The sequence below is a fragment of the Chionomys nivalis genome, chromosome 1 (genome assembly GCF_950005125.1).
Source record: "Chionomys nivalis chromosome 1, mChiNiv1.1, whole genome shotgun sequence".
Taxonomy (NCBI): domain Eukaryota; kingdom Metazoa; phylum Chordata; class Mammalia; order Rodentia; family Cricetidae; genus Chionomys; species Chionomys nivalis.
In genome coordinates this window covers 50,951,151-50,967,151 of record NC_080086.1, presented here as the reverse complement: position 1 = coordinate 50,967,151, position 16,001 = coordinate 50,951,151, and the positions used below count along the sequence as shown (strand labels likewise).

At 46.4% G+C, this 16,001-nt stretch overlaps 1 protein-coding gene across 1 annotated transcript; it reads left to right on the top strand.

Moving 5' to 3' along the window:
• Positions 1–320: 320 nt before the first annotated feature.
• On the top strand, positions 321–1,075 carry LOC130881179 (26S proteasome non-ATPase regulatory subunit 12-like). Its single transcript, XM_057780538.1, has one exon. It carries the CDS (start codon positions 346–348, stop codon positions 1,027–1,029), a length of 684 nt encoding a protein of 227 aa, XP_057636521.1. The 5' UTR covers positions 321–345; the 3' UTR covers positions 1,030–1,075.
• Positions 1,076–16,001: the final 14,926 nt, after the last annotated feature.

Sequence of the window (16,001 nt, the reverse complement as noted above, 5' to 3'; positions counted from 1 at the left end):
GCATAATAAATTGTTAGAAGAATACCTTAAATTTAGCACTATTTTCTTCCTGGAAAAATTTGGTGTTAATTTTTTTGCTAATGATCTGTGTGCGAATATAATCCTTCACAGCTAGGCAGAGTCTCATCTGCTCCAGAATAAACTCCACTCTCTCCTTCTTCTCCATGGACCCATAGGTTTCCACCTGTAACTCTTGAAGGATGGAAGCAGCCTCTTTCACATCACCATTTTGTTCCTTTATAGTTGCTAAGGTTTTAGTCAGTCGCGCATGCTCAATTTCGACATAAATCTTTCCTTCCGTAACCATCCGTAGAAGAGAAATTAAAATTGAAGTACTATAACTTAATGATTCAGCTGGACCAGCACGAGGGGTCCTATCTGTCGATTTGTAAACACTACAGAGCCATCTATGACACGCCCTGCATTCAGGCAGAGAGTGAGAAGTGGCAGCAGGCTCTGAAAAGCGTTGTTCTGTATGTCATCCTGGCTCCTTTTGACAATGAGCAGTCAGATTTGGTTCACCGGATAAGTAGTGACAAGAAGCTGGAAGAAATTCCCAAATACAAGGATCTACTGAAGCTTTTTACCACAATGGAGCTGATGCGCTGGTCCACGCTGGTCGAGGACTATGGGGTGGAGCTACGGAAGGGTTCTCCTGAGACCCCGGCAACTGACGTTTTCAGCTCTACAGAAGAAGGTGAAAAAAGGTGGAAAGACTTGAAGAACAGAGTCGTGGAACATAACATCAGGATTATGGCCAAGTACTACACTCGGATAACAATGAAAAGGATGGCACAGCTTCTGGACCTCTCTGTGGATGAGTCAGAGGCGTTCCTCTCGAATCTAGTCGTTAACAAGACCATCTTTGCTAAAGTAGACAGGTTGGCTGGAGTCATCAACTTCCAGAGACCCAAGGATCCAAATAATTTATTAAATGACTGGTCTCAGAAACTGAACTCGCTGATGTCTCTGGTTAACAAAACGACACACCTCATAGCCAAGGAGGAGATGATACACAACCTACAGTGAGGCCGGATGCTTTTAGAAAAGACACAGTTGGGGTCATTAAAAAGAAAGACTGCTAAACAACAAAAAAAAAAAATTTAGCACTATTAAGTAGAAAAGCTTTTTGGTTCATGGACAGCTCTCAAAAAAAGCAAATTTACTCTTTAAAGCAAAAGTAAAAATATATTTTGTATGCTCGAACATACGTACAAATAAAGTATAAGAAAACATTAACCCAAGGGACTGGAAACAGAAAGCAATGTGTAAAACTTGCACACGTGTGTGGAGTGGTTCAGTGTTACTTAAAGGTAGACTGTAGCGAGTTAACGACGTGTCTTTTAAACCCCAGTGCTACCTTCAGACAGAATCATTTGTTGAACACACAAGAGATTCGTTTTTGATATCAAAAACTGCTTTTTGTGGTGACTGGATGAGGTGCAACAATACTTGGTGAGAGGAGACAAAGTCAGAGGGAAGGTGGTGGGGAAGTGGACAGGGTGAGAGTTCCGCTTCACTGAGCCTAATATAACGCTCCATTGGTTAGAGCATCAAATTAGACTCAGCAAGACAGTACTGTAAATTCCAGAGGAAGCTCAACATTCTGGAGTGTCCTCCAGTCATGACCTCAGTGGGCTTCTTCTGGCGGCATTCCATTAAGAACTATCCCCACTTACATTTTGACGGAAGGGCAGTATTGACAAAGTGTCCTGGTTTCTAACTTCACAACTTGACAGAAAACGGAAATGTTTTTCAAATACGACTTTTCCTTTCCCTTCAAGGCTTGGGTGAGGGGCTGCTTCTGGTATTCCCTCTTGTGACTTAGATGTTGCTATTCAGTCTGCACAGTGTATAAGAGCTGTGCAGGGGACTCAGGGGAAGTAGAACTGAGTGGCTGGAGGAGGCCCTGCTGGGCAAAGGGAACCCGAGCTCTCCCAGTGGCATAGCACATAGAGGGTGTTATTAGAAGTTTCTATTTGTGGTGTGACCCCCCAAAGGGACATAATCAAAGCACGGATGTGTTTCCACAAAGCATGTTCAGCTTCTTCTTTTCACTGGAGGACAGATCAGCAGGTCCCAAAGGGAACTGGGTGTGTGGGTGCAATGGCTTTCAGAGGGACGGCGCTGAGGGACAGCCTCCTCTGCCTTCTTCCACGAAGCAGCTCAAAAGAACCCCATGGCGGGCTGTTTGGAATTCGCTTAACAGATGCATAATTATAATAATCATTTTGTATGTGTGGCGCCCTTTGCTTCCAGAAAAACTCAAGGCGACATTGTAAGAGAAACAAAACCCCGGGCCAGCTTATAAATCAGGATTTGTTAGCATGAGACTGGGGGCCAGACTTGACCTTGAGAGCTCTGGTGAACCTGGCTAAGACCGTTAGGAGGGCAACACAGGTATCCTTGGGGTCAGAGAAAGTGCAACATCCAAAAACTGAAAAGCAAATTCATTGACTCAGCAATCGCTCAACAGTAATTAGTTCGTATGAAGTAACAGTTCATATTAAGGGGTATTTGATTGCATCAAAAGTAAAAGATGAAATATTCACTCTTTAACTTTATCAAAAGAAAACAGCGAAACTGAAAAAAAGAACTGAATTCTGACCTATGGACATCAGCTCAGAAGCCACAGGTCTATCTTACTCCCTAGCTAAAGTCGGTCCTCTATGAAGATTCCTACAGTGACCAGGATTGCAATCTGGTGGCTCCAAAGTTGGGGACATAGACAGGAAGGTCATCTTCATACGTCAGATTGGCCCAAAGTTTGATGAAGCTAAATGCTGAAGACTTTGGGAAAAAGAAACTCTTTGGTAGCAGGGGCACTTGGAGGCCATTCGGCCCTCTGCCCGTGAAACCCACACCCTGCTGCTTGGCAGAAAATGCTGTACAGCAACACACTGCTCTTTGATAATTTCACTGTTACCCACGTTCATACAACAGAGATCCCTCAGCATAACCCGCAATAGCAGAAAAGAGATGGCTTGTCAACGAAAAAAAAAAATGCCCGAATAAACTATCTGGCATCTCTGCAAGTAGTTGTCAGACCTAACTGCATAAAACAAGCATAGGGAGAGACTTGTGATGCTCAACACAGAAGATGCCAATGCCCACCTCCTGGTGTGGAATGTGTGCAGCAGTGAAAGGAAGATGGGGGAGAAGATAGAAGGATGACGGGAGAAAGACGAGAAAAGACAGAGAAGGAGAAGTGGGAGGGAGGGCAGGATGGGAGGAGGAAGGGAGGCAGGCGGGCAGCAGGCAGGCAGGAAAGTGGGCTGTGGCAGTTTGTGGCTATAATCCGCAAGATTTGAAAAGTAGAAATAGAAAGATTGTCGTGAATTTGAGGCCAAGTTGGGTTACACAGTGGATTCCCTCCCAGTAAGTTTGAACTACAGAGTGTACAGAGCAAGAAACTCTGTCTCAAAAACAAGAAAAGAAAATAAAGGGTCAGGGGAGGAAAGGAAGAAGACAAGATTAGATCCGAATTGAGAAGCACTGGTCTAGTCTATGGAGTGCTACACTGTTCTTAAATAGAATCGAGAATATATATGCATGATCACAAGTCCACATCTCTATGACACTCTATTGATGGAAAAAGATGCAGAAATTGGGGCCAATATAATAGCTTCAATGTAAGCACAGTGTTGACAGCCTCTCGAAGATCTCGGAGTGGTCCTCATGTCCTAATTATCTCCTCCTCTTAAGGAGAAGCCTCTCCTGCTGCATTTGTTGGTTTGATTTGCTTGGAGAACACAACCAATGTGGAAAGTGACGGTATGTGTTTGTGGGCGTGGGTGAGAAAAGGCTGGGTGCACCCCCCCCACACACTCTTGGCTATCTTACCCAGGGAAAATCCAGTTTTTTCTTCACGAGGCAGTCCCATGGAGAGGCCCAGAGAGCAAGGGGATGGAGCTTACTAACAACAACGACATGCGGAGCCTCCTAGCAAGGATTCACAACTGGGAAGAGACGGTGGCTCAGTCAGCAAAGTGCTTTATTGGAGCATGTAAACCTGAGTTCAGTCCGCCAGAATGCACACTCAAATCAACCCGATGCGGTGGTATGCACTTGTGATCCCAGGACCGAGGAGGCAGAGAAAGGCAGGTCTCTGGGGCTCACTGGCCAGGAGCTTTGGTGAATTCCAGGCCAATGACAGAACCTGTGTCAAGAGCCAAGGTGGACGGCATGCGAGAAACAACAGCCGAGATTGTCTTCTGGCTTCCACATGCAAACACCACATTCAGATTCACATTCGCACAGGTATGCTCCCGCACACAGCTGTGCACAGGCACACAAGTTTTTTTCTAAAGAGCCCAGAAGATGCAGATAAAAGCGATGATATTTCTCAGAGTTGGTGTGGATGTGGAACTTATTCAGGGAATAACGAGTGTGTCTGTACTGTTTCCATTTTACTGACTGGAGAATATATTCCTGAGTTGATGGTCTAATTAAATTTTAGCTAGGAGGTTACAGGTGGTTGAAGCTTGCCTTAGGAAAGGCAGGCTTAGGCTGCCCTGCACTGTGGCTAAACATGAGTTCATGGTGCCCACAGACTGACGTGAAAAGCCTTTCCCTTGTCCCTCTTCCCTTACTGAACTATTGATGGTGGAGAGCTATTTCAGGTCTATGACCAGCGTTGTCATATGCCACAGCACAGTCTAGAACATCTGGGGAAAGTGGCCGAGGAACAAAGAGGAAGTCAAATGAATGGAAAGGAAAGGAAGGTGACAGTTGCCAAGGTGACCTTGCAAGACCAAACCAGCCAGATTTCTTCTCTGGCTGCAGTGGCAACAATTATGGAGCCACAGAAATTGGCCAGGCTTTCCGGTGTCCTTGAATGTCAGCTGTTCTGGCATTGACTCTAAATTCCTAAGACAGGCACTCTTGGATCAGGCGATGCGGGTCAAGTCTGAAGTCCATTAGGAAATGCCAGGATCTGGGTGATGGTATACACAGTGTTATGATGCCAGGGAAGCACTCCCTGAGTACTTCTTTATGTTAGCCAAGCACACGGCACTCGGCTCACCACCGAACACCACGAGATTGGTGCTACCAAAGTTCCAAGTCTTCCACACCTGACTAGGAAAGAAAGAAGTCAGAAGTCAGATTTTCCCTCTGGCAGTTGAGTCCCAGAACCCGGTGACCATTAATGTTTCACACACTTGACAATATTTTTGAGATGCCTGCTGGTGTTCCTTTAACAGCTTCATGGGTGGGCATAGCAGCAGTCTGCAAACTCCGTAACCCTCCTCTGGAGAGGTGGTGTCTATGATCCCACCTCTGAATCTAACTATGACAAATGTCATCCTCGTATGACTCCCAAGCCTGTCACTGGAGGCTATGGAGACTCGACCTGGCTCTTGGTTGTATTCATCTTTAGAACCCAGGCTCCTCATCAGGAAGAAGTACAGGTTGTATGGGGGAGGCCATGAGCAGACAGCCTGCTTGCTAGTGGCAGCCAAACTCCAGCCGTGTTCACCAGACATGTGGGCAAGGATGCCAAGCGGTGACCTTAGTCCAAGTGTTATCTGACTGCAGCTTCCCATGAGACCTGAGGGTAAGGGCCCAGGAAACCTCCAGAAGCATGAGATAATGTACCTAACTAGAGCTTAAAGCCACACGGTTTTGAGGCAGTTAGCTGTGCAGTAACAGCAGTCCTGTAGAGCTTATTAGAGTCAGTGTAAGGCATAGTCCAAACCTGGCAGATGATAACCAGCAGAAGGAGGAGACCTAGCAAAGACAAGCTCACGCATCAGCCTTCCCAGCTGCTGCAGTCTGAACGTGAGGTGTCTTCACAGGCTGAGGGTTTTGCCTATCTGGTCTTGAACTGGTAGTCCATAGGGCTAGGGGGTCATAGGAAGGTTACAGGCTGGCTTGCTCCCAGTCTGGCTCCCTGTGTCCTGCCTGGTACCATGTAAGAAGCAGCTGCAGGCACAGCCAGGGTCCTCTGCCGTGCCTCCCCCCACAATGGAGTCTAAATGAAGTAAAACTGTAAGCCAGAATTAGTTCTTCCTGGTTTCCGTTGCTTCTGGCAGGAAAATAACGGACACTTTAGCCCTCTGGCGCTTTCCAGAGGCAAAAGCTGGAAGATAGGCTTAGCCAAGACTCTGCAGCCACTAAAAATCAAAGCCACAGCTGGAGCCATGTCAAATAGTCCAGCATACCAGGCAGGCCGGTGCTGTAAGTAAGTGTATCTTATCTTATCTGTGCAGCCACGGGAAGGAGGCATCCTATTCCTCTTTGGGGAATGTGAGGGTTAATACTGATAGACAAGTTGATAGGCTGTGGAGTCACCTGGGAGACAGATCTCTATGAGGGCCTTTCTAGTCGAGATACAAGGAAGCATTTGGGTAGGAAGGCCCACCCTAACTGTGCCCGTGGGCTGAGGTCTTAGACTGAGAGGTGGAAATCAACTGCGCTGGCACCCATCTCTCTTTACTTCTAGTCTGCAGACTGAATGTGATCAGCTGCCGGGCTTCCCGCCACCAGCGCTGACTGTGTCCCCTCATAGCATAGGTAGGCGGAACAAACCTTTCCCCCCTAAGCTCTTCCTCATCAGATATTCCATCACAAAAACAAGGAAAGCAACAGACACAGAAAATACAAAGCAGGGGAAAGGACCAAGTGGCCTGACCATAGCTGGCTCCGTGCGCCCGCAGGCTCTGAATCCTGCATGTTGACAGGTGAAGGACAATTTTGTGTGGCACACGTTTTCCTTCCGATTGTTCCCAACATTACATAGCTTCCACAGCTATTTTCATATCATCAGCGATGCTAGAGGCATTATAAGAGCATTAGAAATTATTGAGAATATATGTGTACATATGTATACACACAAGTTCTACTTAAACACTGAACAACTGTACATAAAGATTTTAACAGCTATGACTTTTCGGTAAACTGCACTGTGAAGTTTACCCTGAATGGCTGCTGACTGAGTATCGTACATTAAGGAATTAACATACGTGCCTTTCGGAGCATCAGATTTCACCTCAGAATTTTATCACTAATAAAAACAGTTACTTTTCTGTTGCTGTCATAAAACACTATGCCAAAGTAACTTTTAGAAGAAAGAATTCATCTGGGTTTAGGGTTCCAAAGGGGGTAAGAGTCCATCATGGTAGGGAGGGCATGGGCAGAAGCAGTGGGCTCAGTGACTGTAGCAATGGGCTTGGAGCTCACATTTTCAGGGGTAACATGAGGATGAGAGAGCAAAGTGGGAGTGGGGCCAAGCCTTAAGTTCTTACATCCCGCCTCAAAAATGACCATACCTCCTAAATCTCTCCAAACAGTGCCGCCAACTTGGGACCAAATGTCAAATACATGAGCCTGTGGGGCAGTTTCTCATCAAACCATCACACAAGGCGTTTGAGGCACTCTCAGCAATTAAGAGTGCTTAGTGCACAGTCATGAGAAATGAGAGTTCAGATCTCTGCACCCACATAACAAGTTTTGTGTCTCGTACATGCATGGAACCCCAGCTCTGAGGAGCTGAAGACAGGATGGCTGCATGCACTTGCTGGTTTCTAGCTTCACTGAGAGAAGTGAGCCCTAGGTTCAGAGAGAGACCGTGCCTCAAAGCACTAGGTGGAGCAAGATAGCAGAGAACACTGGACAAGGAGCAGAGTCTTGTTTCTAACCATTTCTTCCTGTGTAGTTCCAGTGTAGTTGCCAGAGGCAAGCTTACCTTTTCTGGTTGGTTTTCCCCTGGGGCACTAACCTCTAGTGGAGCTAGGGCAGCACTGCTCTGTGTTCTGTGGGAATCTGGTATGTCAGCCTGCTGCAGGAGGCTCTAAGGCTGTTAGTGCAGGTTCCTCCTTCTCTTTCTGGAAGATTAGAAAGTGACTTGGCCTCTGTGGTCAAGTCCCATGAGTTTGAACATTTACCTGGAAAACATCAGCATCTACTGGGATGTTGTGGATTATTCCCTTCCAATGTGTAAAGATATGTCACTGTAATTGGTTTAATAATAATGAAAAGCTAAACAGCCAGTAGCTAGGTAGGCTTTTTGAAGCAGAGAAGATGCTGGGAAGAAGGGCAGAGTCGTGTGGAGTTACAGAGGAAGCTGGAAAGCAGGCTGGACAGTACATAGATGTGGTAAATGAGCCTCAGGGCAGCACATAGATTAATAGAGATGGGGTAATTTAAGTTATAAGAGCTAGTTAAAAATAAGCCTAAGCTATCGGTCCAGCTTTCATAATTAATAATAAATCTTTGTGTCATGATTTGAGAACTGGTTAGTGGGAAAGAGAAAAATCCACTTACACTGAAAAACTTCTAGGAAGGACTACTTGATATTTATTTAAATAAATGCATTTATTTATTTATTTTATTTGTGTATGTGTGTGTATGTGCACGCACGCACAGTGTGGTGTATGTGTTTCTATCTGCATGTGTATGCATGTGTATGTGGCCAATGGCAGGTGCCTCTTCCGTAGCTCTCCTCCTAACCTTTCGGAATAGGATCCCTCACTGAACCTGGAGCTCACTATTCAAGACTGGGTGGTGGCCAGTGAACCCCTAGCAAGACTCCCGGGTCAGCATGCCCCATGTTAGGATGACAGGTCTGTCCCATCATGCCTGGCTTTTTGCATGGGTGCTGGGGATCTGAACTCAAGTCCCCATGCTTTTATCTCAAGTACTTTGTCAATTTCAGACCCCTAGGAAGGCTCCTTTGGATGGTGCACAGCACAGGCCTCCCCAGGGAAGGAACTGCACTCGTTGCAAAAGGGAAGTACTTGGCTGAGACAGAGTAGGCCCCTTTGGTGTCCTTGAATCCAGGCAGTTGTACAGGGAGGCAGATCTCACAATGGGAAGGGTGTCCCCAGCTCTAGATTCCTCCTGTCTCTTGCCGACTCTGCCTCTGCTGTCCTCATTCCCTCTGCCTATCACCTCAGAAGGTTTTCTTCAGGCCTCCTGCTGGTTCTTCATTTTATCTTCCGACTTCTGGACTTGATCTCAGGGCAGGATTCTGATGGGCCTGTCCTGGAGGCTGTCACTCCAGGTGGGAGCCATAACTAGTGCTGGATGAATGGGGTAATAGGATCAGTCAGGCTTGAATCACTCTTGGCTTGGCAGGGAAGGAGGGTGTTGCTAACACTTTTCAGACAGGAAGACAGAAGAGCTATGAGCATGAATGACTAAGGCACAAGGGCCACGGCAGTGAGTCCGTGTCAAGGCCCAGTAAGGGGCAGTTGGGAGAAGAGCCAGTGAATTTGCCCTTTACAGTTATGCTGAGCTATTGAAAGATTTCCTTGTAGGAACCCCTGTGGCATGGCTTGAAAGGGACTTGAAAAGAGAGGAGCCTGTGGGATAGATATGACCGAGCCTTGTGTGTCAGTTTTGATGCAGAAGAACCTGAGAAGAACCTAAGCATCCCACAATGACGTAATGGTTCAGCATATGACAACAGATGTGAGTAGGTACAAGAGACTGTCACCGGGAGACTCAGCGGCAGAGTGGAGTAGTTACAGGATAATGCTGAAAGGGAGACAGGCCTGGAGACAAGGCGTGGAGAATAAGAATGTGTGCTGCTCTTCCAGAGCGTTAGACCGGGATCGGTAGAGCAACTGAAAATGAAGGAAAGAGGAGAAGGACCCCACCAGAAGCTGTGTGTCCTTTATTCGAACAGAGATGGGCAGCAGTCTCTCTGAGGGAATGGGATTATGTGCCCAGGTGGGAGGGTTTACAAGGCAGAAAGGGGGGGGGGGGACTTTCGTGGTGGAAAATGCCATCTGTAGATGTGTTTCCTGCAGCTTGGGGGTAATAAATACTAATGGAGGTTCTTATGGACGCTTGACTCTCTCGTTGGATAGGTAGGTGTTCTTATCAGTATGCAGAGAGTTTCTCAGCTTGCCTAAAACTCTTTGTTTTAGGTCATTAACTCTCAATAGAGGATCTAAGTTGGGTTTCTACCATGCTTGCTCTCTAGCTTCACAGGTGTCCCATAATCCCTCCCAGGATGCACATCCCCACGGATCTAAGAGCTCCCAGTGGGCTCCACTCTTAACAGCTCCTTAAACTCCCAGTTGTGCCATCCCAAGAGATGAGCCTTTCGGAAGGATTCTAAATCCAGCCATTGATTTTCAACACCCGCGCCTGTAACTAGCTCTGGGGACTCTGACCCCCTTTTCTGGTCTCCTCAGTCACCTCACTTGTGTTATACGTGTCTACCCTCTGCCCCCGCCAACAAACACAAAGCTACCTTGGGTTGTAGGATTCTCTCCCTCTTTTTTTTTTTTTTTTTATATCTTTATGCCTTTTTGATCTATCCTTTTAGTTTTTGTATACAGTGACCAAGTCTCCCTTTGGTATCCACAAATAAAAACAGCTAATAATATCGTAATCCATAAAATAAACTTGCAAATATTTAAGAATCACTTGAGAAGATATTAATAACAGCATCTGTAGAATCATCAGGGTTGGTGCTAGTGGACCTCTAAATACCATAACAAATTGCCTGAGACAGCCACCTTATTACCAAGAAAACTTATTTGGGGTCAAGGTTAGGTGGTTTCGGCGCCTGAGCAGTGGGTCTTGTTATTGGTGGACAGTAGGGTCACACAAAGCAGATTCGCTCAACTTCTGGGTAGACAGAAAAAGGGAGTAAAGAAGACATGAGTCTCTTGCACCCTCCTTCCAGGATGCATCCCTGATGACCTACCATCTCCCAGTAGGCCCAACTCATACCAGTTGCTCAAACTCCCATTCATGCCTATTCTGAGGAATGATCCTTTGGGGAGCATTCTAGATCCAACCAGAGGAGAAAGCAACTCCCAATTGTTGGTGTAAGGAGGTAGGATAGATGGGAAAGAAAAGAAGAGTGAATCCTCAAAAACCAAACCTATTCTTTTCTGAAAATAGTTTTTTTTTTTCCTGGATGGTTTATATGGGGGCTTACTATGTAACCTGGGCTGGCCTCAAATGCATGATCCTTCTACCCCAGACTCACGTGCTGGGTTATTGGCGTGTGTTATCCCATTAGCTTCATGGAGGCCAGCTAACTTTTATAAAGTCACAGGCCAGCAAGGTGAAAGAACTGGGCCTGATGCCTTGTTCTTCAAGCTGCAGTGCAGCAGAAGGAAATCCAGGAAGACATTCTGTTTCTTTGCTTCCCCGTTTGAGACCTTAAGGAGAGGAGCATGCACTGTGGATCTGCCAACAGACTTCTCCTGGAGAACACAGAAGGGTAGCATCCCTCCAGGAAACATGAAAAGATTTGAGGAACTTGAGGTCCTGATAGAAGTACCAACCAGCTCAGGCCATCAGAATATAACCCAGAGCTCAGGTTCATAGAGAAGTGGAACCAAAGGCTGCAGGTGCAACTGTCCTGAGGAGCTGGCTACAGTGGGGTGGCTGCTGCTGTCCCATGGCCCACCTGCTGCTTTCACAGATGCAGTCACTTAAGAAGTGACCAGATGCGAACTGCTGCCCAGCTGCCCAAACCGGTCAAGGCTGGTAATTTGCACCGCAGTGCTCTTTGGGGGCTATCATATGCCAATGTGTCATGTGCTATTTAAAGAAGCAGGCGCCTCAGTGGAGAGGAAGTACCAGTGCTGTCTCCTAGAAACACACATTAGGAAGACCATCACAGTGGGAGGGGGTGAGGATGCTGCTATAATGCTGCAAAATCAGCTAGTTTTAACCACTTCAGACCTTACCACCTTTAAAGACATGTTTAGGAAAAGGAAGAAGAGCCTTTACATCTCTCTCTCTCTCTCTCTCTCTCTCTCTCTCTCTCTCTCTCTCTCTCTCTCTCTCTCTCTCTCTCTCTCTCACACACACACACACACACAGACACACCCCTTGTATAACTTCATCTCTGTTGCCCTGAGCCTGAGGTTGTCAAGGAGACAGTTAACCAGCAGAATAAGCTGTTGGTGAATAATTAATTATCTCTCCTCGGTGAGACTGGAAGGAAGAACTTCTCAGAGTGTGTGCCAGGGCTCAGGCAAGCTGCTCTCTGTTCACAGTGGCAGGGATGCAAGGGGCCTGGGAGACGGCCACAGAAAGGCGGGTGTGAGGGCACACCTCAGCCCTCCAACCTAACTGTAAGCAGTCAATGCCACGATCAACACACATTCCCCACTCCGACTAGTGCCCTGCAGGCTTCCCTCTGCACCACCATTTGCGTTTCCCAGCATCCTGTTCATTCCTGTCAGTCACAGAAAGAATACAAGGAGTTGCATTCACCCCACAAGTGATGGGGCATGTCTTGTACTGGTGCCGCATGCCCCAGGGGGATTCAGACTTAGCCAAGGTGGCTTCTTGCCAACCCCCTCATTAGTGGCTTCCTTCCCTTCCCTCACTGACTTCCCCAATTTCCCATGCAGGCTTTCTGCAGTCCCCTGCCCCCATTGCACCATCACATAAATTCCTTGCAAGCCAAGCCTGGGATCTTCTCCTGAGGCAACCAAAGAAAAACCCATACTACAAAACAAGACCTGTGTGTGTGTCAGCCAGGTGGGGGATAGCAGGAGCCAGCCATGGGGTCCCACCACTTATGCCATCCATCCCTTCTGTCTAAAGGAATTGTCATGCAAAGGGACAGGCTCTGCTTTTCATTTTTACCTAAAATCCTATAGGTCATTGTATGTCAAGTTCTAACGGTGGCATGAGCTGAGCCTGGAATAATTCATGCCCATGGAATTTAGATGATTTGTTCCCCAAAGCGCTGAAGCCCAAGCCCCAGAAGGAGCTGTGTGTCTTCAGGGATGGGTGCTGATTACAACTTCATGGTGACAATCTCCTAATCCCCAAATTAACTTCGCAGGTTAAACAGTCAATTTGAAGAAGCCCAGAGGTCTCTAATTTCTTGACATCATTACACTGTCTATGTAACTCCTTCCCTGAAGGAAGGGTCTCTTTATTGAGTTGTTAGTTTTACAGGGTTTATTAGTGCTATTCCATCTCTGTGACCACAATACCCAACAGAAACAACGTACGGGAGGTAGGTTTTATTTTGACCTGTGGTTTCAGACTCTTGAGTTCATTATGAAGGAGAAAGCATGGTCCCAGTCCATGGTGGTAGGAGTGTGTGGCAGAGGCTCCTCATATCTTTGTAGACCAGGAAGCGGGGGGGGGGGGGAGGAGAGGCACGGGAGTGAGGAGATAACCTCCCTCCAGAGGGCCATGCTGGCCACCTATTCTGACACAGGCTTTTTCCTAAAGAACCCACAGCTTCTTAAACACATTCAAACAAGAGGGAGACATTGCAAATCCTAACTCGTACAAAAGCCTGTCATCTTAAAGGGAATAGGAAAGAGTTTATTCTGGAGCCATTTTGAGTGAGCAAGCCCAGAAACATAGAGTTAGAGTCTCTCAAACTCCATGCCCCAGTGTGGAAGCAGTTTCATAGTTGTACAGACGAAAGAAAGTCATAGGTCAAGGGAAGTTTGGTAAAACATACTGGTGGATACATCAGAGAGGCAGTTACATCAAGATGGGAAAGTGTTTCTATTGACCCAAAATGCTATCGGATGATGTTCTTAGCTTTTGGATTGGTGGGATCTTGTTAAGTCAATAGATTCTAATAGATGTATCAATAAGTCAATAGACTTCTCTATTAGTCACAAGATGTTAGTTCAGACCCAGGGATGGGCAAGGAATGACTGTTCTGGAAGGCTAGAATTTAGCCCCAAACAAGGTAATCAGTCTCTGGACCTGCAACATTCCCACTTCCCCAACAGTACTGCCGTTCTCACCAGCCAGTCAGTGTCTGCAGACACAGCCTCTTTCCATGAGCTTTTGTTCTCAAAACTATAACACAAGGTCACTACTTCCATTCCAGGAAACACTGCTAAGAAATACTAGAAGACAGTGTTTTTCTTCAGAGTCTTATTAGAAAAGCCATTTAAAAGTGCCAAAATACTGTGCAGAGGAGACAGGTGGATCCCGGGGCTTTGATGGCTGAAGTGATGAGTTCCTCGAGGAAGACGTTCTGATGCAGTCTCCGGCCTGCAGAGACGTTTGTATGGACAAGAGCACTTGCATGCGTGCACGCATGCGCGTGCACATGCACACACACACACACATACACACACACGTACACGCACATGCACATAAAATGCCAAAATACAAGATCATCAGTCAGGGATAAGAGGCTTCTGGGCTATTTTCAATTCCCTTGAGCTAGCCTCTCCAGCAATATTGTTCATGAAATGAACCCTTATGAGAAACGTCAGCTTCAACTGTCTGAAAATGAGGTATGGGGGTACAGAGGCATATTAGCTAAAGGTCTTCATGCATTCTGAGGAAGGGATGAGAAAATATTAGAGCCCATTTCTTCTGTGTCAGTCACTTGGTTCCCTTTGTTAGGGACACAGCCTAGTGGAAGGATGGGTGGGGCACAGCCCACACAACTGTGACTGATGATTGACAGCCACTGTCCTAACTGTAGCTCTCCCCAGTTGGCTGCCTCACAACTGAAGGAGAAACTTGAAGATGGAGCTGCTTCCTGTACGCCACCATCCCTGGGTTTTCATCTTAGTAGTTCATGGGGAGCTCCTCTGCAGTCCGTCCTCCTGAGCCGAGAGGGCCACTTGGACTGACCATGCCACCCAAGAAGGGATAACTCATGAAAAGCAACCGATTTCTGCTTTCTTTTACCACCATATCTTTCCACTTTTTGATTTTCTTGTAAATTAAGGCTGGGCCTGGGACATCTGGACACAGAGGAGAAAAAGTAGAAGCACTTTCCTCCCAAACTCAACCTTCCTTCTGTCTTTATTATCTGACAACAGGAAATAATTTCACGGAGGAATTATGTGACATGAAGCACAGCTAGAGACCAGTAATTAGAATGTTGAGTTTCATACCCAAGGCCCAAGCTTGCATGCTAAGAAAGATATAACTAACAGTTGGCCCCAGAGGTGAGAGCATAGGTGTCCCAACCTGGGCTTTTGTGGCTTCTCTGGGTAAGAGTTCCAAGGACAAACAGACACAGGTGGAAGTCTCCTAACTTCCTTCTGAGTTTTCCAGTGCCATTTTCTCAGAACTGAAGAGCTGCACATTCCACTAGAGGCATACTGAAATCAGCCCACAACCTGACATGTTGGCTCATACTGAACATGATTCACGGTCTCAACTTCTATACCTGCTAATGTGCAAAAGAGTTGTAGAACTGGAGATTTCTCTCTGGTCTGCCAGTTCCTGAATAACCACTCTGAGGCTTAATATTAATTACAAACTCTTTGGCCTATTAGCTCAGGCTTATTATTAACTAGCTCTTATAACTTAAATTAGCTCATTTCTATTAGCTTATATTTCACCATGAGGTTTGTTGCTTCACATCTTGCTTCTCCAGTGACTGCTGGTGTCTTCCTGATTCCACGGTTTTTCTCCCGGGATCTCTGTTAGGATTTCCCTCTCGGGTCTATTCTATCTGGTTATTGGCCAAATCAGCTTCTTTATTGACCAATGGTAATGAAACATATTCATAGCACACAGAAGGGCATCATTCATCAGAGCTGTGAGTGACAGAACACCTCTCACCTTCTCCTTTGTGTTCTAGAGAGAGGGTCCCATGCAGCCCAGCCTGGCCTCGAATTCACTTTATATCAAGGCTGACCTTGAACTCTCAGTCCTCTTGACTACCCCTCCCAAGTGTGTGTACACTTGGTGTACACCATCACACTTAGCCCCTCCATTATGAACAGGGACCTCAAGGTTTCTAGAAAATATGGAGTCATCTAGAACCTTCCATAGTGAACAGAAGTGAGAATCCCCTTCCAGGAACACATGGGGTATCCAACCCCCTGAGCTACTTATCTGTATGAAACACACACAGGTTTAGGGTCAAAGACATTCTTCTGCACCAATTCATTTCAAGAATGGTTAAGGAGTAAACCATACAAAAGACTTCTCCATTGTCACCCAAAGCAGCACACCGCAAACAATGATATAGTGACTTACAGATGCACTTGGGTAGCAGCCAAGCCTCTTTGCTAGACTCTGAAACATCCTTACCTTACTAGATTGTTAAAATAAAGACGTTTCCCCTG

What these genes read in the sequence shown, in the direction of transcription:
- LOC130881179 (XM_057780538.1), top strand. Translation starts at nt 346, where the DNA reads ATGATTCAGCTGGACCAGCACGAGGGGTCCTATCTGTCGATTTGTAAA.